The 26371-nt window shown below is 46.1% G+C and overlaps 2 protein-coding genes across 2 annotated transcripts; both read right to left on the reverse strand.

The window, feature by feature from the left end:
* Nucleotides 1-3663: 3663 nt before the first annotated feature.
* Nucleotides 3664-21515, reverse strand: LOC146185356 (toll-like receptor 2). The gene is made up of 6 exons (XM_084605512.1): nt 21472-21515; nt 14379-14786; nt 10836-11098; nt 8868-9025; nt 6561-6712; nt 3664-4024 (listed from the first exon to the last, which is right to left on the reverse strand). The coding sequence occupies exons 2-6, from the start codon at nt 14605-14607 to the stop codon at nt 3864-3866; spliced, it is 963 nt and encodes a 320-aa protein (XP_084461638.1). The 5' UTR covers nt 14608-14786; nt 21472-21515; the 3' UTR covers nt 3664-3863.
* A 48-nt stretch (nt 21516-21563) lies between these two features.
* On the reverse strand, nt 21564-25188 carry LOC146185357 (toll-like receptor 2). Its single transcript, XM_084605511.1, has 3 exons — nt 24465-25188; nt 22975-23123; nt 21564-21740 (listed from the first exon to the last, which is right to left on the reverse strand). Exons 1-3 carry the CDS (start codon nt 25139-25141, stop codon nt 21583-21585), a joined length of 984 nt encoding a protein of 327 aa, XP_084461637.1. The 5' UTR covers nt 25142-25188; the 3' UTR covers nt 21564-21582.
* Nucleotides 25189-26371: the final 1183 nt, after the last annotated feature.

Consider the following 26371-nt stretch of genomic DNA (forward strand, 5'->3'; position numbering starts at 1 on the left):
TCGTACGATCAGGAAATCTGTATTTTTAATGGAATGAATACTTATCGTAATGATGTACATAAATAAGGTTATTGCAAATGGCACAATGTGAACTAAAACTTTGGTATTGGAGCTTGTCTCCTAGTTGCAGCTCGGCTGTGAAAGTGACCGTAGTGGTCAGTCTGGGTTGAACTGCAGCGAAGATTAAAAAAATGATTTGTTCGAGTACGATGCAGAAACTCAGATGCATGATCAATCAGTGAATTGGTGTGGCACTGAGTTTCTTCGTGGTGTACAGGCGCTCCCGAAGTAAAGTGGAGGACGCGTCTGTGGCAGAACTTCTCTTTTTTGCCAGGGGCTCAATATGAGGAAACATGACAATTGCGACAGTGGTCAACCGTCTGATGTGCCACGTGCGCCCTCACTTTGTGCACTAGTAAATGGTGGCAGAGAGCGTCGTGATCGTTCTTTTTTTTTTTCGCCTGTCGTGCTCTCGTTCTTACGTTTTCACACGTTTGACGGCACATGTTTACACACGTTTGACGGCAAGAGCTCATTTTTCTTACAGGTTCGACTCCGGTTAGCTGCACTGGTTTTTTTTTTATGCCGAGTTGCTAACATGCGGAGAAGTTTCTGCTATACAGCTCCATTGCAAATACCCAATCGCTTTTGCGGGCATCGGGTCTAGTGATGTCATTGTAGGCCGGATAATAATGGCTCACTCTTTGAGAAAAGAATATTACAGTTTAACCTGAATGAGTCAGCTTTAAGCGTCCATAATTTTGAGCAGTGAAAATGCCTCAGTCTTGGTAACATGACCCTGTGGCGTGCCAATATCAGTGCACAGCGCGTATAGTACAATTAGCTCCTGGCAAAAATGATAGCAGTAAGTATATGCGTTCTGTACTGTCTGAGTTTAGTAACTCCACTTGCATGGTGGTGTGAATATTAGGTTACCGAGATTTTTGTTGCTACGTCGTGAAGAGAAGATGAAGATGAAGAGAAGAAGAAGATGAGGACTAAGACGAAGGAGAAGACGAAGACGAAAAAGACACGACAGAGAAAAAGACAACGAAGGAAAAGACGAAGAAGAAGACAAAGAAGAACAAGAAGGCGAAGAAGAAGACGAAGAACGAGAAGAAGACGAAGAGGAAAACGAACGCTTGGTCACCCGCAGCTAAGGCTTTTGCTCCACATTCGGTTTAGCAGCGTTGAACCCTTCTCTCTCTCTCTCTCTCTCTCTCTCTCTCTCTCTCTCTCTCTCTCTCTCTCTCTCTCTCTCTCTCTCTTTTACTATACAAGAAGCGTGGAGAGGACGTGAAGAAGGAGGAGAGGATCGAGGGCATTGTGGTAGGGGTCATGAGCGAGGATGACAATCGGCAATCTGAGTTCATTTCTCCTGAAACTGACACCCGAGCAATGCTGTCCGGCCATCACCCTGGACAGTCACCGCGGTGTCGGCGATACCACGGCCTTACACGGTGACGTGCAACAAAGGTCACGTGATGGAGGTCAAAGCGTTGGCGCTGTTCATAAGTATGTGAGATGTTACCTCGACTAAGCTGCGTTTGTTACATGGAGTCTGAAGTATTGTGACAGGAAACGCTTTATTACTATTCAGCCGCTTATTACTCCCTCTGCGTGTACAGGATGACATCCTTTTTGTTCATTTTTTTTTCTGCAGGTATAAATAAATATTTGTGTTGCTATCTTTTATGGGGCATCATTACGTAGCAAAGACCACCATGTGCCAAAAAATATTAAGCATATTCTTGCATTAAAACTTCATTTTTTTATTGATAGGTCAAAATTTGTTTAGGAGGTTTTACACCTTAAAAAATCGAAAACGCATTAAATTTTAACACGTAATTTTTCTTCTAGCGAGAGGCTTGGACGAAATGGAATGCGTTCCTAATAGATAGATTTAAAATGCTTCTTCGTTATTTCCTCAAGTTTTGCGCATAGCAGTAGAACATGGTAGATTGTTAAGTCATCACCACATGCTTCACATGCAGGTATTCCTTGTTTGAGGAACATAAAGTTGTATGTTATATGTGTATGTGTGCGACATAAGGTTGTTTCATTAATGCCCTTTTGATGAGAGAATGACTTCCATTCCTCAACTATAGGCTTAAACAGATGCAGTTTGTTGTTTAGTTGAAATTATCCCATGAATTAAGCCTGCCATTTATTTCTGACTTTCTCAGTATATGAACTTCACCCATGTTGATTTGGTTGATAACAGCGTTAGGAGCGTGTGCAGCATTTTAATCAGCTTTCTCGTTCCCGCTAACAACAAAGAGATCCTTAGTTCGTTGAGGTGAACCAAATGAGTGTTGCTTTTTATATTGCTCCTACCTGTATACACACGCAGAGTCATATGAACGATGCTTTGGCCCCCATGCTCCTCTGACGCGTAGCATAACGAAAATCAGTGCGGGTTGTGTACTTATGACAGTAAATACACCTGTGTTCTTGCGCATGAAGGCAACAAAAAAATAACTGTTTTTGTTATGCAATGCGAATAAAAATTTGGAACGCCGAATCGTAATGAGTATTTTCTGCTCGCGACTGTACCTCGCGACACTTATAGACGTAAAAAGCTATACAGATTAAACTGGCCAGGAGCTTCTCCCATTCGTTAGAAAGATTTGTTGCTGCTGCTTACTGCATTCTTCTTTAAAGCAAGATGATTTTACCAAGTTAGTTTTTTCCGACGCTATGTTGCTGAAGAGATAAACGAAATGCGGCTCGGAGAAGTAACGCGACTCTGAGATGGCGATCAGTTAACTTTGCTAGCATAACTTGACACGTTCTAATCCGAAGACTAAAAAAGACACCAAGCCTGCCATGGCGACCGATGAACCTGGGGAAAACCGCACGCGCATACTATCTCTATCGCCGGAACGACGTCGAGTGTCTGCTGTCAGACGTGGTGCGTCTCTCGCTTGTCGTGGGACGCGGAAGATTACGCGACCGGCTCGCAAAAGCACATTCACCTCCCTTGTCTCTTCTCGGCGCGAGGAAACGAGCAGAAATGGAAAAAAGCCCGTGGGAATTTTTTCCTCCAACAGGGTGGCCATGCAGACTAATTGGCGTGGTTCAAATATTATATAGGGCCAGCAATAAAAGGCGGGAACACAAGAAGATGTAAACAGCACAACGGTGGAGCGAGAAAAGACCGGAACACTCAGTATGGAGAAGAAGTAGAACGGACTAGTCCGGAAGCGTTGACCTGTGTACTTATCACTTTGAGTTTTAGTTCTTGTCTCTGGTCTTGCCACGTCTGAATTTTCAACTAATTCGAGGAAGCTTAATAATAGGTATATTAAAACCTTTCTCATCTCTTCCTGCTGTACAAAGAAAAAAAAAATACGAGAAAGAAGGAATTGAACAATTAAGACAACAGTTGAATCCTAGTTTGCAAGCATCGATTGGGAACCAGAGTTGTGACTCGACCGGAAATTTTCAATATGTTTAAATTTGTGCACTTAGAGCATTAAAAGCAACGGACCATAGTAGCATCAACGAAGATAAATTCCTTCGTAGCGTTTTTTTTTTTGTAAATTAAAATTGAATGGGACTTTCATACTTCGCTGGCTGTGTTCGTGAACAAGGAACACAACTAGATAACCAAGACCTATTTTTTTGGTAGTCTTAAAGACATACAAGAGCATTTCTGTTAACTTTTTATTGTCTCGCTCAGGTGGTGCATCAGGAAAAGGCGTTCGACTTGCGCGGCTTGTGAGAATGTTGATAATCTTCCGCACCCTGCAAGTCACGCTAATTCTATTTGATAAGTCCTAATCGCCGGAACTTTAACCACCAACTCCTCCTCCGTCATTGGGAGGAAGGCACTGTGCAGTGCGGGTCCTGGCACGTTGTCAGGGCTCCTCGCTCGCCCCGGTGCAGCCGAGCTTCTCAGCGGTGAGCTCCCTCAGAGCGACGCCCTTGAGTTCCTCGGGAGAGTCGCACTCGGGGTAGGTCCAGGAGTCGGGATAGCTGAGCAGGAATGCCACCTTGCAGTCACAGTGCACAGGGTTTCCTGTACAGCATTCGGTAGACACGAATTAATTTATTACACAGTGTAAATCATTTGTCAAAAGTAAAGACACCGAGAGTCCTCTTTCCTTGACGGTTAACGGGGCTGCTGAAGCATTCATGGAAGTTGTAACTTACGAATGGATGAAGATGATAGTCACTTCTTCTCCAAGGGAGCAAGAACATTAGCGGTAGTACAGAACAAGCCACACAGCACGACCCAGAAATGCAAATATTGGCCTCTGCTTTTGGTAATGGTTGTAACTAGCACCGCAGAAGCGATCGCGGCAGAAGAGCGGGTATAATTTGATCACTCAGATAACATGAACTTGGAACTCCAGGGAAGGTCGTAATTGAGGACAAATAAATACGTACGCCGTGCTTGGCAGGGGGTTGGACAATTGTTGGACAATTTCCCCGCTGCCAATCCGCCCCTTGCGTTAATTGTTAAGACGTTCTTGGATTTAAAAATATTCGAACCCTACCGCTTTTCTCAATTATAAATTTTTCTTAAGAAAGGGTGTCATGCTGGTGATGTTGAGCTTTTATTTTGTCGTTATTGATGAGTCCGCGGAGTAAGTATGAGAAGTGTAGCTTCGACCGATAGCTGCATAAATTGGGTGACCTGCACGGTGCCGATATTACTGCTTTCGTCACGACAGGAAAATAACCACAATTATTGAGACACCGTTTCTATGTAATTTATCCCACACAGCTTCGTACCAAACCAGCTTACTTAGACATTTGAAATTATATGTGCAACCCGAAATGCACGAAATGATGAAAGAAAAACCAGAAAGTAGTACATCCTTTGTATTTAGTAATTGTATTTGTATTTAGTGTGCTTTCAGCCAGTCTTAATATCATTTGTTTCAACTTTTTCCTAAATATCATTCACAGGCACATTGGCGAATCGGAGGCACTTGCATTATGAGCATTAAAGCACTTTAGCACAGCGCGCCTTCATGGTCTTAGTATCTCACGAAGGTTGATGCCATGCGCTGTCCAGAGCGACGCATTATTCTTAAATCAAGGTCAGTGGCAAGGTATGCTACAGTATAAGCGCGCAGTATAGTTTCTTCCCACCTGCCACGATCCCATCGTGAGCTGTCCACAGTATTAGACTGCTCAATAAACTTGAGAGTTCGGTAATACGACGCTAGTTAAGTGGTGTGAAACCATGAGACGATAATCTATAAGGATGGCTGCCTCCTTTTAGAGCGCAGCTATTAGGCACTCGCTCGTGGGTTGAGCGGCTTTGGCCTCGGCGTGTAAAACAGCAGATGGGTCAAAGAAGACAGTTGGGCTAGTTGGTTGGTTTGTATAAACGACTAAGGTATTGCAACTAACGCGAAAAAACAACGAATACCGGCAAAAAGAACTGACGGGACAGCACACTGGACTTCAACTTGAAATCTGGTGTGTTTTGATCAAACGACAGAGTGAGCCAGGAGCACAGCGGAGGATGAAAGTACGGCGACAGCGAAGAGGGCGCGAAGAAAGTGAGGAGGAGGGTACGACGGAGGGCCGAGAAGGAAGGTGGAAAAGGAGAATGTGGCGAAAACATGAGGAGAAAAGTGGAAGAGGAGATTACGGCAGGGGTAGGTGAAAACGCAAGAAGGAAAGAGGAGGGCGAGAGTGGTGCAGTGTGTCATGCTCCCTCTTCGGTGGCGGTTGCTACGAAACGCTCCGGCCGTACAGAGAAGCGCCATCGATGTCAGGCCAAATCCTGCCGCCGTTCGGCGCTGCATGTTCCGTATGCGATCGCCTATGGTCCAAATATCTCAACAGTTGCGCTTAAACGTCGTGTCACCGGGTATAGTAATCGTCCGTCATTTTTCGTTTACGGGGAGCTTTGTATTTGTTACCATCAGTGCCAGTCGCATGAATATATTACGTTGCAGAGCTGAATCCCGCGAAATTCCCGCCGCGGTGGCTCAGTGGTTAGCTCGTTCGACTACTCAGCCGGGTACCCGTGTTCGTTCCCGGCCGCGGCTGCTATGTTTCGATGGATGTGAAACGCAAGGTGAACGTGCGTGCACTTTGTCATATCATTGTACATTAAAGAACCCCAGGTGATAGAAATTATTCGGAGCCCTCTTCTATAAAGTCACTCATAACCTCAGTAACTGTGGGATGTTAAACTGAATGAACTAGCCAATTTCTATAAAATTACAGTGCATTATATGCATCGTCACTTTGCTTGGAACTCTAGAAAATAAAACAATGGGGGTATTTCTTTTTTAACCCCTTTTCAGACCAACTTAGGGAAGTTACAAGTGGACTTTAGTACTTGTGTTCGAAGCGTGTAAGTTCGCTCAGTCATACTTTTGCAAGTACCACTTGTAAATCACCTCTGGTACTCACCACCTGCGCGAGCGCAGCTCATTCTGATGCCCTTCGCTCAACAAATGACGTCTTGGACGCAGTATCATAACATCGCGACACAATTACGTAGGAATGGGCAGAGGGTGATTAAAAAAAGAAAGGAGGAGCAGTGAATGACAAAATCACGGAAATGGCTGAATCTATGGGCTCACCGGATAGCACGACGGTCGTTTTGTTGCTGTTTCGCAGCGGTGACAGGCTTCGCTCGTCGAAGCTGCTTATCAGGTTCTGACGTAGGTTCACTTGGGTCAGAACGGGGAAGTCCTGGCCGAAATCCTCAGGCAGCGACATCAGAGAGCTGTCCCTGTGAGAGAAATAAAATTGTTTTACTCGGCTGTTCTTGTTGTAGATGAAATTAGCGCAAGAACTTTGACAAAGACATGGAAGAGAAAAATACGACGAAAGACAGGTGTTAATTACTACCAACTGTTTATTGGGGTGTGACAGAGGGAATAAAAAAGGAAACAATGAGCCCCCGAAAAGATGCCGGGCGCTGCAAGCACACACAGCGTTACGATTATGTTAAAAAATAGTTAGGGAAAACACAATTATCACCTTAAATCTTCAAAGAAATGCCACTCGCGAAGTGACATTAGGACAAGCCGAGCTTCTACATTGGCGGTCCTGCCGACACAGGCGGAAACATGCTCCACAAGATTAGAGGTTTCGTTGGTGTATGATCTATATTTCTTGCGTGCTCCCGTAGCCGATCATTGATGCAGCGGCCATTATAAAGTGAAGAAATAAAGCATAACTAAAAAACCTCGAATATTGTGAGGCATGTTTATGCCTGTGCCAGTATCTGTAGGGAACGGTTTGAGGACATACGATTTTGGCAGCAGCGCGTCCAATGTAAAAGCTTGGTTTTACCCAGAGGCTTTTATATCAAAAGCTATCTGATCAATGCGCTAGTGACACGTCTTTGTAGATTTACGACGCTGCATGCGTTTTTCTTTACTCGTTTTTATGATAACCGTATCGCAGGTTCGCGATGTGTGTCTTGCTGTCCCGACGATCTTTGCACATGCTCGCTGTTTCCTTTTTAATCCCTCAGCCACACCCAAATATACAGAGAAGAGACGTGTCTCTTTCTCTGTCTTCGTGAAAGTTTTTGCGCTAACTTCATCTACAATACGCAGAACCAACTAACCCACCAATGCGCACTTTCGGCTGCTCTACCTTCAACCCGACTCTTCGTGTGCGCGCAAAGGTACAGGTGGTCGCTTTGTTAAGCACCCCATTGTTAAGTGCTGCACTTGAGTCACATTGACGCATGCATTGTCTTCGGTTGTACACTAACAAAACCTCCCTCACTTCAAGAAAAAGAAACGCGCAGCTTTGTGAAGGCGCTAAATCGCGCTACAAAAACAAGCGTAAATCACCAGTGTTTTCATATATGCGAAAGGTCTGTGACTGGCTTGCGTTTGGCGCCAGGGAACTAATTATGGATCCTTATTACGCGCGATGAAATGAGGATTGGGACTTTGATCAGCTGACGCAAACTGCAGCTTTAAGAACGCTTTTACTTCTGCTTATCTTATTTTATCATTTTGTTTTTCATTAAGCGTACGAAACCTACAGAACTATTTCATACGTTGCTGCTATTGACTGTACACAAATACAAACATTTTTTAAGAGGAAGGCAGACAAAAACACATGTCTTGGAGAAAATGGGAAAGCAGTCAATCACGTACGTTGCTCCTGCTCACAAGGAAAAAATAGCTGCAAAAGGTGGGAGTGAGCTGCTGGGTGCATGAAAAATGTCTTCCCCGTGTAGGCACGCATATCCCAGATCACCCCAAGAAATGGCAGATTATGAACCGTAATACAGTTTTTTAATGCGACAACGTAATGTCTGACCGCCATCGAAATCCGTTGGCTCTCGCATTAACAGCACGTAATCGTCCGTAAGTTCCCCCTTAAGGTTTTATTATTTTTATGCACTATGACTGCTCCTCATTACGCCATTTTCAGAAATAAAAGGGGGGCGTGTTAAAGCCATTTTGTGTTGAGGAATTTCACAGAACACAAGATTTGAAATATGCATTTCAATCACTGCTACGGAACTGAGGATAACGTCGAAGTATACTTTTTTTTTTCGCATTCGCAGTGTAACGTATATACTCAGATTTGCTTCCAAGGTGTAGAAGACGCTTGTCTACAACCAAAAAAACTTTCCTCCTTATTTTTTCGCTATCAATAGCACGGTTATCGTCTGCCGACCAGTGTACTGGGTACGGATGCGGGAAATTTCTGGCGTCGGTAACCAGGAGCTGACAACGAATATTTTGAGAATGAGTTCCGAGGTTTACTGCGTCGGCATGCAAAGATGCATTGCGATCTGAAAATGCAACATGTACAATAAACAAAGATGAAAGTGCGTAGGCATTAAAAACAGGAAAGTAGAGGAGGGGATGAATTAGTGAGGTTCTTCGGCTACCCGCGCAGCCGATGCTCACCCGATGGTCAGCTTGCGCAGCCTGGGCGCAGGCCTCGGCAGCATTCCCCTGGAGAACTTGTCCAGCGTGCTGCTCTGGATGCGCACGTTCTCCAGGTTCAGCAGCGAAGACATCCAGTCGTCCTCTACGGTGCCCACTCCTGTCCGCACTATCACCACCTGGGAGGGGGAAAAATGCGGGTGGCACTAAATACTGCTTATGCGCTGCGAGGGCGAAGTCATGAATGCATGGCTCATTGTGAGTTTATATATGGTTGGTTCGAACGCTTTTCGCCAGCTAGCCTCCAGCTTAATTGGCAGATTTATGTTATATGCAGCGGGAGATTGTATGGTGTCGCCAGGAGTGCTATAGACGAATCGCTACTCACAGTTTTGGATACTAAAGAAGGGAAAACTGTCGCTATGCGGAGGTTCGCTAGTACGAGCGAATGGGAAGCCATGGGAGAAATTATGGCTTCTCGTGGTCCACAGGGGCTGCATATACTGGGGGCCTTTGCCAGTTGTGGCCATATGAATACCTGTTGTGTATGCTATAATCGCACTCTCCGCTTCGGTGGCTAGACGACGGCTGTTGCCACGCTATCTTTTTGGGATTACCGACCGGCCTCGTCAACACAACGGTCGCCGATGGAATATTTTCTAACGAGGCTGGTACGGCTGTCGCCTGAACAAGTGAAACTGCGGAAGTTAATAGGAGTGGAATAGCCGAGTGAAAACGTTGTTTCAGTACCATCGTTGCAATACGCTGCTTCATACACTAGAGCTTCAGAAAATTTGTATGCAGAACAGTGACGTCAGTACACTTGCATGCAGTATGCTTGTATTCAACACACGCTGGCCCTACCGCGATGGTGCAGTGGTTAGGGGCTCGACCGCTGTACCCAAGATGCGGGACCGAATTCCGGCCTCGGCGGCCGCTTTTCGATGCAGGCGAAAAGCTCGAGTGCTGTGTGATGTCAGTGGTTAGGGGCTCGACCGCTGTGCCCAAGATGCGGAACCGAATTCCGGCCTCGGCGGCCGCTTTTCGATGCAGGCGAAAAGCTCGAGTGCTGTGTGATGTCAGTGCACTTTAAAGAACACCAGGTGACCGAAAATTTTAGTGTCCTCCTCTACGGCATCTTTCATAACCTGAGTCGCTTTGGGACGTTAAACTCCATAAACCAAACCACACCATCAATACACTCCAAAAGCAGGCTTCACTGCATAGATACGCGACGCAGCACTTATGTGAATAGACGTAGTTAATGTTTGCTGTGTAGTCACGATGTACAGGGTGATCCACTTTTAACTATAAGACGACCACTGCTTTCAAAGCATCATTGCGTCCGACCCGGCCATTCCATAAAGCTAGGCGGCAAGCCTTGCGAAGCATTACCTCCGCGTCCCATTGTGCATATACGTTTTTTTTTTCTTCGATAAGCGCCTGCATCCTACGCAATACTGCTTTGAAAGTAGTGACCGGGTTATAACTAGAAGTGGATCCCCCTGTACTTAAATATGCCCGATCAAATGCAGCGTGTTCAAAATATTCCGTGTATTAATACCGTGGATACACGGAAATGCAACCGTTCTAAAAACTGGAATGAAGAGCAATCGCGAGCAAGCTTAACAAAGTGTATTTTGTTCACAATGTACAGTACCTTATGCACGAAAGCACCAGATAGTTTTCTGAGAGCAGATCGAGTGCTGTATTGCTTATTAGGCATAGGGGAGCACTCCATCACCGCTCAGATATTGCCTACCCACATATACCTTTATTTCCACCTGACAATACCTGCAAAATTGGCACCGTCATATTTGCTATAACGGATCGGCACGGATGGGGCATTTTTAATGGCAGCCAGATGCTTTAGGGGCAAAACAGAACTTGATGCCCTAAGGGGAGGGGTGAGGAAGGCAGGAAATGGCGCAAGTTTCGCCATCACTTCGTCACTCGCAGAGAGAGGCCAGAACACGGGATCGTTTTTACCTTTCGCAGCCCCGCGGGCAGTTCGTTGAAGTCACGCGTCAGGTTGAGCCCAGTCATCTCGAAGAAGACCAGTTCCTCGAGCCTGCCCAACGGACGCAGCGTGGCCCACGTGCGAGGAAGGCTGCTGCCTTGCGTGAAGGTGACCCGCTTGAGCGACGGCTCCAGGCCAGAGAAGAGACTGCGGTTGGAATCCGGCTCCAAGAAGGTCCCCAGGGTGACGTTGCTGAACTCTAACATGGACGCCTGGTGTTCGCCCAGGAAGCCTGCGGGGTTAACGCTTGAGTTCACATGGGGAGTCTGACTCATTAAGGTGCAAAACGAATTGTCGAAGCCCAAGCACTGCTAAATGCTGATCAGAATGCGGCAAAAGCGTCATCTTCCACAACACAGTTCTCACAATGAATGCACGCACGCGCACGCGCGCGCGCGCACGCGCACGCGCACGCGCACACGCGCACGCGCACGCGCACGCGCACACGCGCACGCGCACGCGCACGCACACACACACACACACACACACACACACACACACACACACACACACACACACACACACACACACACACACACACACACACACACACACACACACACACACACACACACACACACACACACACACACACACACACACACACACACACACACACACACACACACACACACACACACACACACACACACACACACACACACACACACACACACACACACACACACACACACACACACACACACACACACACACACACACACACACACACACACACACACACACACACACACACACACACACACACACACACACACACACACACACACACACACACACACACACACACACACACACACACACACACACACACACACACACACACACACACACACACACACACACACACACACACACACACACACACACACACACACACACACACACACACACACACACACACACACACACACACACACACACACACACACACACACACACACACACACACACACACACACACACACACACACACACACACACACACACACACACACACACACACACACACACACACACACACACACACACACACACACACACACACACACACACACACACACACACACACACACACACACACACACACACACACACACACACACACACACACACACACACACACACAGGGGAATCAGCAATAATGTTAGCCAGCTTTTAAATACGGAGTGTCCTATAGCCGAGTGTAATTACCTCACGGCTTTGAAAAGGCGCCTATCCTATCTTTCGTTTGTCCAAGTTAACTGATTTGTAAAGACTGACTACTTCACTTTTTAATTGTTGGCTTCACGAATAGTGTCAATGCAGAAGTTGCAGCTCGTTTTGAAGAAAAGGTGACTAAAATGTTCGCACCTAGCTAACGTTTAGGCTTAAACTTAGGCAACAAGTAGCGCAACAATAAAAACCCTTCCACGTGACAGCAGTGTCTTCAGTGTCCCAAGGAGCATATTAAAGAACAAATTATTATTCGTTCTAGGGCGCTGAGTGAAGAATGCTAATAAGCTGATGAGCTGATTTCTGATAATTACCTTTTTAACTATCACCTCTAGGCATCTAGCTGCAACAGGAGGTTAGTATCCGGTCATTAGCAATAGAAATGTAATATTATTAGAATACAGAGAACACGAGTATCCTTACGTATACGTACGTAAGGATACTCGAAATTCGTACTCAGGGAGTGCGTGGCTCAATGAATTTCGGATAACCTGCGCTCTAGCACTGCAGCCCGCGGCCTATAGCGCCATGTATCAATGGCACAAGTGCTGCGTCATCTTCTGTGTGCCTCCTGCGCTATGGTGCTCGCGCTTCTTGCTGCTCCAGCCCAAGCAGGACAGAGAAGGTGGCTTGGCACTTCCATCATTTTTGATTGGCGGCGATAAAGTTGGTGCTCAGAGCGCAAGTGTTCTGAAAACGCGCTTTTGGAGCCAGATGGCTAAACTAGTTGATCCACAGTGGCGAGGGTAACCACGTTTCCGAATTCCAAAACTCATACGGCTATACTAAAGGCCGATTACAATTATCGCATGCCTAACCGTAATAGTTAAAAGTTAATTATAAAAATAATTTAACCAGCTTACTCGTTAACATTATTCCCTGTTTTCGGATGTATGCCAAGATTAAAATTGTGCCTCAGAGGCCATCTCCATGCCTTAAAAAGGCACTTGTTAAAAATTAATCATCGGCTTCCTTGGAGCACCTGATATATGTACATGTATTTGTAATGGGTGCGTATCCCAGAAATATTGCCAGTCATTCAGCGCTATTTGCTCCCAGATATAACCGATCGGCTTCTAATGCTGTGCATGAAATGCTTTTTATGGCTGCTGTGATGTGAGGTGGGTTCATGATTAGTTGGTTTGGTTGGTCATCTTATATAAGAGATGCCATTGTGGAAGACTCCGAAAATTTCGACCACTTCGGTTTCTTTAAAGTGCACATATATCGCGCAGCACACGGACTCCGCTTTTTTTCTGCTCCATCAAAACGCAGAGGCCGGCGGTTGGATTCGAATCCGGGTACTTTGGTACAGTAGTCGGGTTCAGTAGTAATGGTTAATTAGAATACGTTTCATTGCGTTTGGCCGCAGCGTTTACTAGCTTTGTGCTGTTTCTGGTTTTCGCCCCCCGGATCATGCCTGAATTGGGGTTGGGGAAATGCATGGCTATGGACGCAATCGCATTTTCACTGTACTGCCTACTAATTCCATATCGCTGCGTATGTTTTGTGGTGCTGAATTCTGCAGGTTGATTGCAGGAATGAAGTCCCCTGATGCTACAACGAGGACACATGCTTTTTTCTTGATGATTTTAGCAACGTTGAACCCGCCATCAAGGACTATACTGGAACAGTGCGGCCATGCCCGGCTACACGCCGCCGCCGCCGCCGCATGACTCTGGCCATCGCCCAGCGTGCGACGACTTCATGAATTTGGGGATGTTTTCATCGAGGCTTCGAGGCCCCCTCGAGACTTCTGCGAGGCCTAAGCTTGCTGGGGCTATACACGAAAAAAAAAAAAGGTTTTAACCATGACCGCTAAAACAATAATGCGTGATCAGTTCCCCAAAACGGGAAATGCGAGGGACAGAACGTTGCACATTGACCGAGTTGGAAAAACCGTGAATTACACAGTGCACCGTGTTATGGAATGCTGATTAATATTAGGGAATATAAATAACGCGAGGGCAGCAAAACGAAGTGCGCCGATGTTATATTCGCCACCATCTGCAACTACGTTCAGTACAGGTCATAGGCCCAACCCAAGATCTCCAACTTACTCTAGTACTGCATGCCAGATAGTGGCGATCGTGCGCCTCCAAAATCGTGGCATTCATCTTCCCACTGAATCTCTACTGTACCGTTTTAGGTTTGCCTCCTCATAGAATCCACTTAGTTCCCTTCTACGCCTGACATCACTCATGCATGCATGGAACTCGGCACCCTCTTCAGCCCCTCAAACTTTTCCCCCAGAATGCACAGTGCACATAAGGTACCTGCAGGAATGTATTCCAGCTTGCTATCCTTGAGCGTGAACCATAGGTCTCTTCCAGTCTTGGTGTCATGCTTGAAGTGCTTCTGGAAGTCACCCGGGCTGCTGAATCCCGAACACGTGAACTCTGGCACTAGGGCATGCCGACGTGTAGTGTCCTCGCACTTGGGCTCGCACCTCGCGCCCAGCGCGAGGCACAATGTAAGGACTGTTGCGCCTACGACTCCGCGCATGGCGGTCAGGAGCGACGTCTTTGCGGCGTCTGCGCTTGCCGGTGTTCGCCGAGCCGGAGATCCTTTTCACGGTGGTAGCCTAGCCGCCGGTCAGGTGGCGGTGGAAACCAGACAGGTGTGTCCTCTTCCCGCTGCTATCGTCGCCAGGCACAGGCATTTCTCGCCTATTAAGAGACGAGCTGGCAAGAAGGCGCGAGAGGGGAGTTGGGGGAGGTGAAATAGCGGAGAAGCGGGGCGGGTTGTCTTTTTGTGGTGTTGCAACGCGGCATAGAGCGCGTGGCTTGTATTGCTCGCCCTTGGTGATGGCACGGTTCGCGAACTTACGCAAATGAAGCCCTTTCCTCGAAGTGCGCGTCCGTGCAGGATCTCCTCCTCATCAACTGACAGGAGACCTTCATCGCGCGAGCTGACGCGGCCGCTATAAATACGGGCGCTTCCGTGTCGTCGCGTGCCCCGAGTTGCGCACGTGGGTGACTGCCTCGCTGCCTTGTGCGTACACTTTACACTTTACGCGCATGTCATATCGAATTTACTTCGTGATGTCTTCTGGTTTTAACTCGCGGTGCTAGTTTCTTCCTGTACACGTAGAGCACTGCGGTGAAAATGCTCCGTCACCGAGGACATCTAGGGAATTTTGGTGAAATTGCAATTCTATCTTTGACAGTACTTATGTATCGCTTCTAAGTAGAGTTTATTCTAACGCAATCTATGCGATATTGAATGTGTGAGTTCCTGCGAGGCGCCAGCACCATGCATAAAGGTATAGGCAGGAAACATACATGTGTGCTCTAAAGATTTTCGAGTGGAGAGAAGAGTCTGGGAGAGGGGTTTTGTGAGTTGATACGGGGGATTCCCCATTAGTCGTACATTGAGGGTCAAAGGTGCAAAGGGGGAGGATGTTGCACCTTACGTTGGCCTTCGAGGAGAAGGGTATGGTGGATGACGTTAGTGGCAACGCAACCGCTCTAGCGGGAAACGTGGGACGTAGTCTTGCGGAAGAATCGCGACGGTTAGCGAGGTTATAAGGGCACCGGATGTAGCTTTCAACACGCGCGCTTTAAACGTTTCCAGACAGACCCCAGGACTGAGCTTGCGCGGGTGTGTGAGGTGACTGAGGTGATAATGCGTTACGCCTTGCGAAAAGAGGAACGAATTGCAAGGAGGAATTAAATCCTCGCACTTCTATCGCGATGATGTCAATCCGATAACGGTGTTAGCTGCAGTCAGTTATGTTTTGCAAATGGACCCTGTATCGAGCCCATTCGTGTGCGCGTACAGATCTGACTTCACTGCAACCGTCAACAAACCCGCCATGATTTCGTGAGACAGGTGCTATAAAACATTTGTAGCCGGACATTATTAACAACCCATATAACCCTTAATCATCATCACCAGCTGGCCATAATCACTGCACGACGAAGGTATCTCCATATGCCTCAAATCAGCTCGATTCTGTGCTAGTTGCATTCTTTTCATCCTTGCAAGCTTCCTAACCTAATTCGTTCACCTAACTTTCTTTCGCCCTCTGCTAACTTGCCTCCCCTTGGAATCCAATTTGATACCCTTAGGAACCAACGATTACCTTGAGTGCGCATTACATGACCTGTCATGCCCATTTCTTCTAGATTTTTAATAGAATATCATTAAATCAAGTTTGTTCGCTGGACCATTCGGTGCATTTCCTATCTCTTAACGTTACACCTACCATTTTTCGTTCCGCAGCTCACTGCGTTGTCCTCAATTTAAGTAGAAACCTTTTTGTTCTGCTACACCACGTTTCTGCCCCATAGATACGTACCGGTAAGATGCAGCTGTTTCCTCCTTGGGGATACTGGTAAGCTGCCATTCGTGATGTAAGAGTACTTGCCAAATGCTCTCTTATTCATATATTTATCTCTCTTTCGTGGTTCGGATCTGCGGCCACTATCTCTCCTAAGTAGATGTATACTGTTACCACTTGCAGCGGCTTGCTACATTATCGTAAACTGCTGTCCATTCCCGATGCTACTGAACGTTTTTTTGGTCTTCTGCATGTTAATTTGTAGGCGTACCTTCTGATTTTCCCCCTTGTGCTATTAATCATCCTTTGCAACTCGTTACCTTAGCTACTTAGCAAGTCAATGTTCTCAGCAAATCTCAGATTACTGCATATTCTCCATAAACCCTTATCCCTAATTGTTCCAATCCAGCTGTCTGAACACTTCCTCCAAGTAAGAGGAGAATAGTACTGGAGAGATTGCGTCTCCTTGCCTAACACCTTTCTTTGCGGAAAACTACGGCTGCTGTGAAGACACTGTAGATATCTCCTAGTATTTTCATATATGGCTTTTACATAGCGCTGACTGGTAGATGGGCTATTTGACGTCATGACACCACGTGACATGGCTTCGTAAGCAGTCGGCAAATGCGTTGGTCACTTGGCCTGTCAAAAGCTGCGCTTGGTTGTATGGGGACGTGTCTAGACAGCTTCACGTATTAGGTTGGAATGGAGCCACAATCAACGCCGCGCGCATCTACCGCAGTGGAAAATCCTCTCAAAAGGAGATGGAGACCACGCATGGTAAACGTCTCTGAAGAGGCTGTATCGGCGGTTGCGCAGGTTCAGTCTATGCTGCGAGCAGCAGTGACGTACATAGGAGAAACAGGCCGAGAGGAGATCAGACTTTAATGCTGTCGCATTGTGAACAAGTTATACAATCGTTTGCTTAATTTCAATTCGAGGGCATTTCCAAGCCACCTAGGTCATTCTTGTGCAGCAAAGACAAGCTTTCGTGAGAGTAATTCCCAGCTACATTTTTCTCCGGAAAGTAGCCTCAGAACGGGAGTGTCCAGTTGAAGACCGAAGGTGTGGCGAAAAATAAGACTGGAGCTGAGTGCCCGGTAAACTGAACTTTAGGTCGAGAAGTTAACCCAAGGAAGAGTCTGGTCCATATGTCATAACAGAAATGGCGTTTTCCGACACTGGTGAAAAGAAGAGTTAAAACAAACAAACGGACACACAAACAAACCAACAATCAGGGTAGTTACCTTTGTTTAATGAGAGATTCAGTGACATCTTTAGATGTGTTTTAATGTGGCGATATAGCGGAGCAACGAACTTGACATCGACATGTATAAATGGTTTTGTTTTGTTTGTAGGGTTTAACGTACCAAAGCGACTCAGGCTATGAGAGACGCCGTAGTTGAGGCTGGGATTCTTTAACGTGCACTGACACCGTGTAGCGCACGGGCGTCTTGCTGTGAGCTTCCATCGAAAAGCGGTCGCCTCGGCCGCGATTGAATCCCGCATCCTCGGGATCAGTAGTCGACCGCCCTAACCACTGCACCACCGCGGCAGAGCTCATGTACAAATGTATACTCTCCTAATATGTATTTTTTTTTATCTGAACGCACGGGCGTCGACCGCCGGGTAGACAAGCACCGCATGACAAATCACAGCGGCGAAATCAGCGAGAATATGCGCATGCGCGCGCTGAACAGTGTGGTGCAGCTTTCCTCGGCCCAGGCTGTCGTGGGTACCGTACCTAACCTCACCGGTTATGCTGTCCGTTATCACATTTCCTTTCTCTTTCTGCATTCCCTTGGGAAAAGATTAAGAAAGGAAACTTGCACGGTGGTAACGCATTCTTTCCTTTGGGAGAGGAATGCATGAATTGATAACCGAAATAATCCGATTAGACATCGTTGCTTTCACGTTTCAAGTTGTGCAGAGCCTTCCACCTACTTTCGTACCTGAGTGATCAAAATATCCTTGTTGAGGCTTTGTTCCTTTATTTTATTTTTGCACTCGTGAAAAGCAATAAATTCATTTCTGGCAAGAAAATGACAACGCGTCAACTTGAAGATGACAACGATTAGCAAGAGTGACACAGAAGAAGACAAAGTGGTAGCAACGATTGATGCTAGAATAAGGTCGACGCTGCTGTGTTTCTGTATTTTGTGTGCTGTGCCAGCCTGGACTAACCTTGCCACGTATCAATATATATATATATATATATATATATATATATATGCATGAAGCGTAGCGAAAAGGGTTGGTTTGGTTTGTGGGGTTTAACGTCCCAAAGCGACTCAGGCTATGAGAGACGCCGTAGTGGAGGACTGCGGAAATTTCGACCACCTGGGGTTCTTTAACGTACACTGACATCGCACAGCACACGGGCGCCTTGCTTTTCGCCTCCATCGAAAAGCGGCCGCCGAGGCCGGGATTCGATCCCGCATCCTTGGGAAGAGTAGTCGAGCGCCGTAACCACTGCGCCACCCCAGCGGGGCGAAGCGTAGCGAAAAGGAATTAAAAAAAAATCTGATACGCACGCATTATAATCTGTGGGTGTAAATCGCTTTACATCAAGGTCACATGCTACCACTTGACCTTTTATTTATTACTTCACGACAACGTTCAAAAAATTAAAAGGATGAGCACGATAATGGTCATCAAAAGAAACGGGAGGGGGTCCGGTTCCCAGAACAACCTGGCAGAGGACATCTGCATCGGGCTGATACCACGACAACGACGCTCGATCAAGAGGCAAATGGGGCTGAAATGCATTCTCAACTTTGCCCACAGATGCCTCTGTATTCAGTATAAGCTGCCCATCTTTTGGTCTCCGTCCTTCTATTCTTCCATAGCCACATACGTGACCATGATTTTAAAGATGTGAGTGCTCTTTATTGGTTGCGCCATGTGCTTGCACTTGAATTGTTATGCATGTAAGTTCTGCAGTGCTGAGGCGGTAGTGTTGTCACCGAAGCGGTTGAAAATACGGCGTCCTCGAGAACTGCCACCGTGAGACTACGTGCTAGAGCGCCTACTTCACCTGGCCGTCCGTTCACCTGGTTAGCACCCCCAACGCAAGGACTTAAGCTCTCCACGTCTAACGCCGTTTACGATGAGATCCTTTCTGTAAATATCGCCGCACAATCACGCTTACATTATTATGCACGGTCTCTGTTGCTGATGTGAGGTATACTCACGTGTGAATGGAAGCACTGCAGTAGTTCATTGTTGATACGAGGAAAACTCCGAAGTCGTTCAGGTATCTGTGACCATTTCAGTATTTCTGCCACCATGCTTAGCAGTGCACACAGGTTGCAGCATTCACATGTGCTGCATATACTTCACAAACTGGCAGTCGTTTATGCCGCTTTTCTTTGGGTGTGTCCATTGTTGCACTCAAAATATTTGTGTCTGTTTCACTGTGTGTGGCTACTCTTTTAACAAGCCCTGTATAGTATCTGACGTAGACTCGTAGGTGAACAGGGCTTTGTTTGTGATTCTACTATATTACTATAATATCATTTGTACAGATTTCGAAGTCTTCGTGGAGTTCGGATTCGTCACTACGAGAGTCTCCAACGTGTAACTGCTGGCTTTACGGCAGAAGCCTTCGGTATGAAAAAAAGCTGCGGTGCTAGTGACATAGCGAAACGTTTACTTTCCAAAGTTGCAAAAAGAATAGGGCAGGCCTATAAAACATTTTTTTTTGTTACGAAGAGGAAACTTAAGTTTCAATCCAAGTCCCATGTTTTTCTAAAATTTCGGGTGGGTAATTCTACTTGAGTCTGCAATAAACTTGTTATTCGATTTCTGCTGATCTTATTTTTCTAGAGTGCAATCTCAGAATATTTGGAATTTACATAAAAAATGGAAATACACAATATTTCATTTTTGTTTTTTGGCATAAAGTGAAAATAGTCTTAAAGTACAATAAAAATATTCGATGCTGCTTAACTCTTCTCAATGAAGAAATGCGAAATCATTAGTATTTGTAGCTGCGCTGATGATCCTGATTAACCTGACATTTTGTCAAGTGACTCCGATGTGACTTCGTAACTTTTACAAGTCATCCTGAATCACGTGACACCTCTTTGTAATGCGACTATAGTGTGACGTCATCACTCTTCGCAAGTCATTCTGAATCACGCGACACTTCTCATCCTGACTTGGTGCCATAGTGTCCCATGAGTAGTATGAAGTTCCCATGACGCTATGTAACCATTTTGTACCTTTATTTTTAATTGTAAAGGAATTAGTTATAACTAATTTTTTAATAATTAGTTATTATTCAGTTCATTGCTATGTATAATTTATCTGGTGATTATCTATCAGTTATTTATTGGGCGTCTAGTTCTTTCAATTAATTTTCTGGCCGTTATCTGTATGTCGCCATTTCCCGCAGACACATTTTGCAGACACATTCTGCGGACACCTTAAATGTAGGTTGCTGGGCAAGTTGGTGAGCTAACATGATCAGAAAAGGGCACAGAGCAAAAAAAAAGAAGGGGGGGGGGGGGCACTTAAGGTACTCTTTTAAGGGTGTGACACGATAGTGTTAATGGCTTCCGTCTGCGGGTCCTTTTGTAGATTATCGTTCACATGCATGCACTTTGCAGCTTACTTAATCCCTTACCGCCTAGTTTGTCTTTCTATGATTCCACACTTCCGTATTCCACACACCCTCACCTCAGTGCGAACGGTGAGCAAAACATCTAGTGTGAGCTTAATAAAAAACAGCACTTACGGAGGGTAGTTACTAAAATATAGCGCGGCTGTACAAAACTACCTACGACAGAAAAGCAAGATGTCGTAACTATAAGCTTGCCATTTTCGTTTAACTAGTTTGTGAATTTGCCTATAAGTTGCACTTCAGCCTTTGACAACTGTCTTACGAATGAAGGCTTCGCGAGATTGCCATGCATGAATTGCTCTTTGACCACTCACAGGCCGAGTATACTGATCTTTGGGGGATTGTTAATCGCTACATAGAAAAACCGCTGAAGAGCATTATACAAAGGTCACGAACGGCCACGAAGCGTGCAAAAATATGAAATAAGCACATAAAAGAATAAAGGGGCAGCACTCACAAAATAAAAAGGACCATGCCGGAACCCATTCGCGCTCAGCGCATCTGACGGTTGCGAGATGAAACGTCGAGTATAGGCGGCGAGGCGCTTTTTGTTTTTTCTTTATTGAATTCACTCGTCGGAGGCGTCGCTGCAGCCCAGCCTGCTTGGCGTGAGTTCGCGGAGGGGCGTCTTGGCCAGCGCGGCGGGCGTCTCGCAGTTGGGGTACTGCCAGCTGTCCGGGTAGCCGAGAAGGAAGAGGATCTCGCAGCCACACTCCAGGGGATTCCCTGCGGCGCCAACCGGTCACTCTGGCCCGCCGCCGCTCGGTGAGGCGGCAACGGAGAAAAACAAAGCCCGCGTGCTAAATCGCGCTTTGTCGACTGTTGTCATAGTTGGCATTGCTTTACGTTTGTATGTTTGCTTAGTTGGTAGTTCTTTTAGTTATAGGGGCCGACTTGAAACGCGTCAGAGAAAAAAAAAAGCGAAATTGCTAGGCTTGAAGTATCGATTCGCTCTCCCGTTGTTAAAAGTACACTATGGACAAATAGATATTCGCTTGTATCGATGTAATATTGCGCTCAAGGGAAAACGAGGGTAATTGATCCACGCGGCTAAGATGCATCGCTGCTCACTTTTAAACAGCGGTAATTAGCCCTTCTCGGTCTTGACTTCACAAGTGTGAGCCTTGCGGGAGAAAAAATCGTGTTTTATATTTAGGTCTGGTTTTCTGAGAATGAAATGCGCATGTGACCGCCGAACAGATGTCAACTTGTACAAACGTAGCCATAGTATAGATTTTTAACAAGAATAAAAATTGGGTGAACTCGTCCACGATGTTTGCTTAGGTTTATATCGCAAATAACGTACGTAAATGTCGGCTGCTAATTCGGCCCTCAAGTTACTTCCGGCTGTTTACCAAGTAAGAAATTTGGAGCAACGAATGGAGGCTGCAGGCTTATAGTTGTGGGGGATTAAAAACGAAAGCATGAACTTCACACGTGAGGTCACAGTAGACGCGGTAAGGAGTAGAAATTCTTGTTTTTTTTTTTTGAACAATTACTTTCAGAAAGACTCTCATAAAGTAATTTCTGGGGATTTCGCGCTGCACTTGTAATCTACTCAAATGAATCAAATGGGTGAAGAATGTTATATTTCTCCACTCTTTATTTACTCCCCAATAACTGTCTTTTTTTTTTAATTATTATTACGTAACAGACACAATGTGCTTTCAACGGCAGTGAATGCCGATAACCTTGATATTTCTCATCCTTTACTGACTAATTGCTTGGTTAGGTGACTTAGCTGGTGTGTTGAACTTGCTGAGCTAAATATATCGGCAGTGCAAATTTCACAATTTATTTTTTCCTGCACTAAATGGTAGCAGAAACGGGGATATATATCTAACAGAAGCACGGAGATGAGCGTCTGGTTGGCTGCTATTTTGCTTACGTCATATCTTCGTGCCTACTCGGAGCGAAAGAACTAAGCTACTGCACAATACGCGAGAATAAAGATACTCACCTGTCAGCAGGACATCAACCTTGCCGTTCTTCAGCGGAGCTAGGGCGCCCTCTTGAAATGTGGTAATTTTATTTCTTCTCAGGTTGAGCCTTTCCAGAGCCGGGAAGTCCAGTGCAAAGTCCCCAGGAAGGGCTGACAGGCGCGTGCCGCTAATGTGTGTAACGGGAATAATAGTCATGTTTTAGGATGTGAAAAAGGGACCATTAAAATCCACGGCAAGCCTGCGGTTCAATGTTCATAATCCGTTAGAGTATAGAAAACTATTCACAACTGAATTCCAACGTTGATTTGAGGTGAAATTCTCTGAGCCCCTATACTTTCATACTGGGGAACAGCGTAATAAAGGAGGGATGAGGACTTGCCTGTTTCGCCCTTGGAGCACTTGTTTCGTCCTTGTCCCACCTTTATTGCACTGTTGCCCAGTATGAATTCATAACAACTTGCACAGAGTTCAGTCCCTATATTTTCCTACCAGTGACTGAGGCTATAATCAATTCATGGCTTCATTGTTTTTGTCACCGCGCATTCACTAACTTGCTTCGCCTTACACTTGCTCTCATATATAGATTCCTCCGATATGAAAGGTTGACACAAAAAAGACAATTCTTTTTTATCATTTCTCTGTCAAAGTTGAAAATGACGTTTGTATCTTAACAAAATTCTTTTTTATCATTTCCCTTTAAAGTTAAAAATGACGTTTGGATCTTAACACCAAGATGAAAACTAGTTAAAATAAACTGCGTGTGTAAAAATTAGGTTTCAAGTAATCATTAATTGAATGCTCAACTTCGTTGCCTTTCATATTTCTGGTACATGAAGACCGGTGACAAATTCGCGATGGACATTTTAGTGGTACAAAAACAAAACGTCTTGATGCTGTGATATTGCTTGAAACAGGCATGCTTTTTTCAAATGACCACAAGGAAGGTACGGCAGTGAAATGTGTATGCGCAATTCAAAACGTGCACAAGAAGCTGTAGGTGCAAAACTTCGTGCGGGGGCAAAGCGATCAATAACAAGAACATCCGTAAGTGAGGCTGACTCTGCCTTTCTCCCCCCTTTCTTTTTTTCATTTCACTGCTTCCCTTTTGCCTTTTGCCGTACTCATTTACACGGGATGCAGTGACTTTTCTTAAACAAGGGTTAAGTCACTAGATATCGTTTGACACGCGCATGATTTAGATCTGGACATACAAACCGCGGAGCACGACCAGGCATGTTATGAGATCAAGAATGTTGATCGGAACCAAATTTTGTTTAGCATTCTAGAATTTGTTTTGCTAAGACAAATGTTTTGACTCATATAAATAATCTACAGCGCTATTCTTTGTCCTGTTCCTCATCTGCTTTTCCTGTGCAATCACTCAAGTGCTTATTGTCTTGCCCAATTGAATGCTGCCACTCGCTCTAGTCACAGAACGGTTCCTCGTGTTTTCGTCGAGAAGCGTGGGTCTTAGAACAACGAGAAGGAGCGTTACTTCCGTACTTACGTTATCGTAAGATACTTCAGCTTGCTTGCAGGCCTCGGAAGCATTGTCCTTTCGAATTTGTCCAAATCGACCTTGTCGATGCGCAGACTCTCGAGGTTATCCATGGAGGACAGCCAGCCGTCGTCCACGCCCGAAACCGTGCTTTGGACGATGGCCACGTCCCTGACACTGGGCGGCAGTTCATTGAAGTCGCGGCCAAGGTAAAGTGACGCCATTCTAAAGAGCAGCAGCTCCTTCAAGGCTCGGTTGCCCTTGAGTAAGCTCCACGACTCTGGCAGGCTGCTGTTCTTGTGGAAGACTAACTTCTCCAAGGTGTCTCGAAGCTCCTCGAACACGGACGATCTATCGGAATCCGACGTTCGGTAACTTTTCACCGTAACGTTGCTCAGGACGAGCGTAGAGGGCTTGACCTTCTCGAATACCTCGCGTGGGATGAGCTCTAGGCGACTGTCTTTGAGGACGAGTTCTAGTTTGCCCCCATTGTTGGACCTCCCGGGAATGTTCTTCTCGAGGTCTTCGGCGCTGGCGAAGTCAGAGCAGGTCAGCTGTGGATGATCATAATGGAACGGCGTCGTTTCTTGACACAAAGGGTCTCCGAGGACGACACGAGCCACACAAAAAGCAGCGAAAGATGACAACAGCCTTGCACGCGCGGACCAGCTTCCAAAGGCCGCCATTGTACGGGCTTCACTATCCTACAGCCGACTGCTCCTTTCGTTTGCAAACCGCGAAACACCGACGGAGGACACAAAGGTGGCGCTGCGTTTAAATAGCTTCGCTGGGTGCGTATTTGGCACGGAGTTTAAAGCGAGGAAGAGAAAATATGTAAACGGCAGAGAGGGTGGTCGGAAGAAGTAAAACGTGCGCTGTCTTGAGGGGACCTTGAAACGATAATGAAGCCATAATGAGTGTGTTTGCGGGGCACCGTTACACGCTCTTCTTATTGCCTTCGCTTCACCGGACGGCACCGTTGTCGGAAGCTGCCGTCAGCGGGAAAGAATTTCCTCGGCGTGTGTGACTTGAATGCCAAACAGTTGGGAATCGCTCTCTCGCAGCGCCGCGCTCTATGTCTACCCCGCCCGCGTGAGCGGTCTGCGATGCAGTACTCGGGCGATTGTGCCCCAAGCGTTCAAGCGCCGGTGTATATGTGTAAATAATGTCTCAGGCACAATGCGCTAATGGTAAGGGGGATTACCGAGCCATTCGCCACGACTTTAAACCTGCAGTTTCTTTTCCTTTCTTTCTTCTTTTTGTAGAAATGGGCTTAACGGCTTGGCAGGGTGGTAAATGATGCCAGGACAGAAAGCAAAAACTTAAACTAAAGAAATGGTAGGATGAAAACATTCAGATATTGCTTTTTTTTTTTTTTTTGCTCTGCGAATGTTTCAAAACACTTTCCGGGCGGTTTCTTTTTTGGACGCGTATAGTAACCGCGGCAAAGCCGTGCGCACGTGAATGTCTAATTAGTATTTAGGGCACGTAGAGCGCCTTGGCAGGTCCGGTTACTCTTTACACGATTAAAATCCAGCTCGTGCGCTATTAGAGTAGCCTTAAAATGATGCACGCGCGGGCTCACGTAGGATTGCAAACCGAAATAGGGCCACCTGATACGCTGTTAGGGCCACTGCTAGCATGCATAACGAGACGTCAATGTACGGCAGAGCTCAAGGTTGCTAGTATAAAGAGGGAAATATTCGCCCGAGAAGCGATTGGGATGAAAATGTATGCATTTGTATAGCCTCTTATCGTCATGTCTTCTGCAAGGACATTTCGCTACAGGCTATTGCAGCCATCTTCGGCAGCGGTGTTGCGCAGTGAATTAATGACGCACTTCATAGACGAAGCTGTCAATGGCAGGCTAGTTGGAAGTTCAGATCACCGTTACACAAACAGCATATTGAGCTGAC

The sequence above is a fragment of the Amblyomma maculatum genome, chromosome 6, assembly GCF_055883805.1.
Source record: "Amblyomma maculatum isolate TAMU_Amacu chromosome 6, ASM5588380v1, whole genome shotgun sequence".
NCBI lineage: Eukaryota > Metazoa > Arthropoda > Arachnida > Ixodida > Ixodidae > Amblyomma > Amblyomma maculatum.

What these genes read in the sequence shown, in the direction of transcription:
- LOC146185356 (XM_084605512.1), bottom strand. Translation starts at nt 14,607, where the DNA reads ATGCGCGGAGTCGTAGGCGCAACAGTCCTTACATTGTGCCTCGCGCTG. An exon ending in GCTGGAATACATTCCTGCAG is followed by an intron (nt 11,099 to 14,378) that starts GTACCTTATGTG and finishes TTAACCCCGCAG; the next exon opens with GCTTCCTGGGCGAACACCAG. An exon ending in TGCCCGCGGGGCTGCGAAAG is followed by an intron (nt 9,026 to 10,835) that starts GTAAAAACGATC and finishes TCCCCCTCCCAG; the next exon opens with GTGGTGATAGTGCGGACAGG.
- LOC146185357 (XM_084605511.1), bottom strand. Translation starts at nt 25,141, where the DNA reads ATGGCGGCCTTTGGAAGCTGGTCCGCGCGTGCAAGGCTGTTGTCATCT. An exon ending in CTGAAGTATCTTACGATAAC is followed by an intron (nt 23,124 to 24,464) that starts GTAAGTACGGAA and finishes TACACACATTAG; the next exon opens with CGGCACGCGCCTGTCAGCCC. An exon ending in GGTTGATGTCCTGCTGACAG is followed by an intron (nt 21,741 to 22,974) that starts GTGAGTATCTTT and finishes TTGGCGCCGCAG; the next exon opens with GGAATCCCCTGGAGTGTGGC.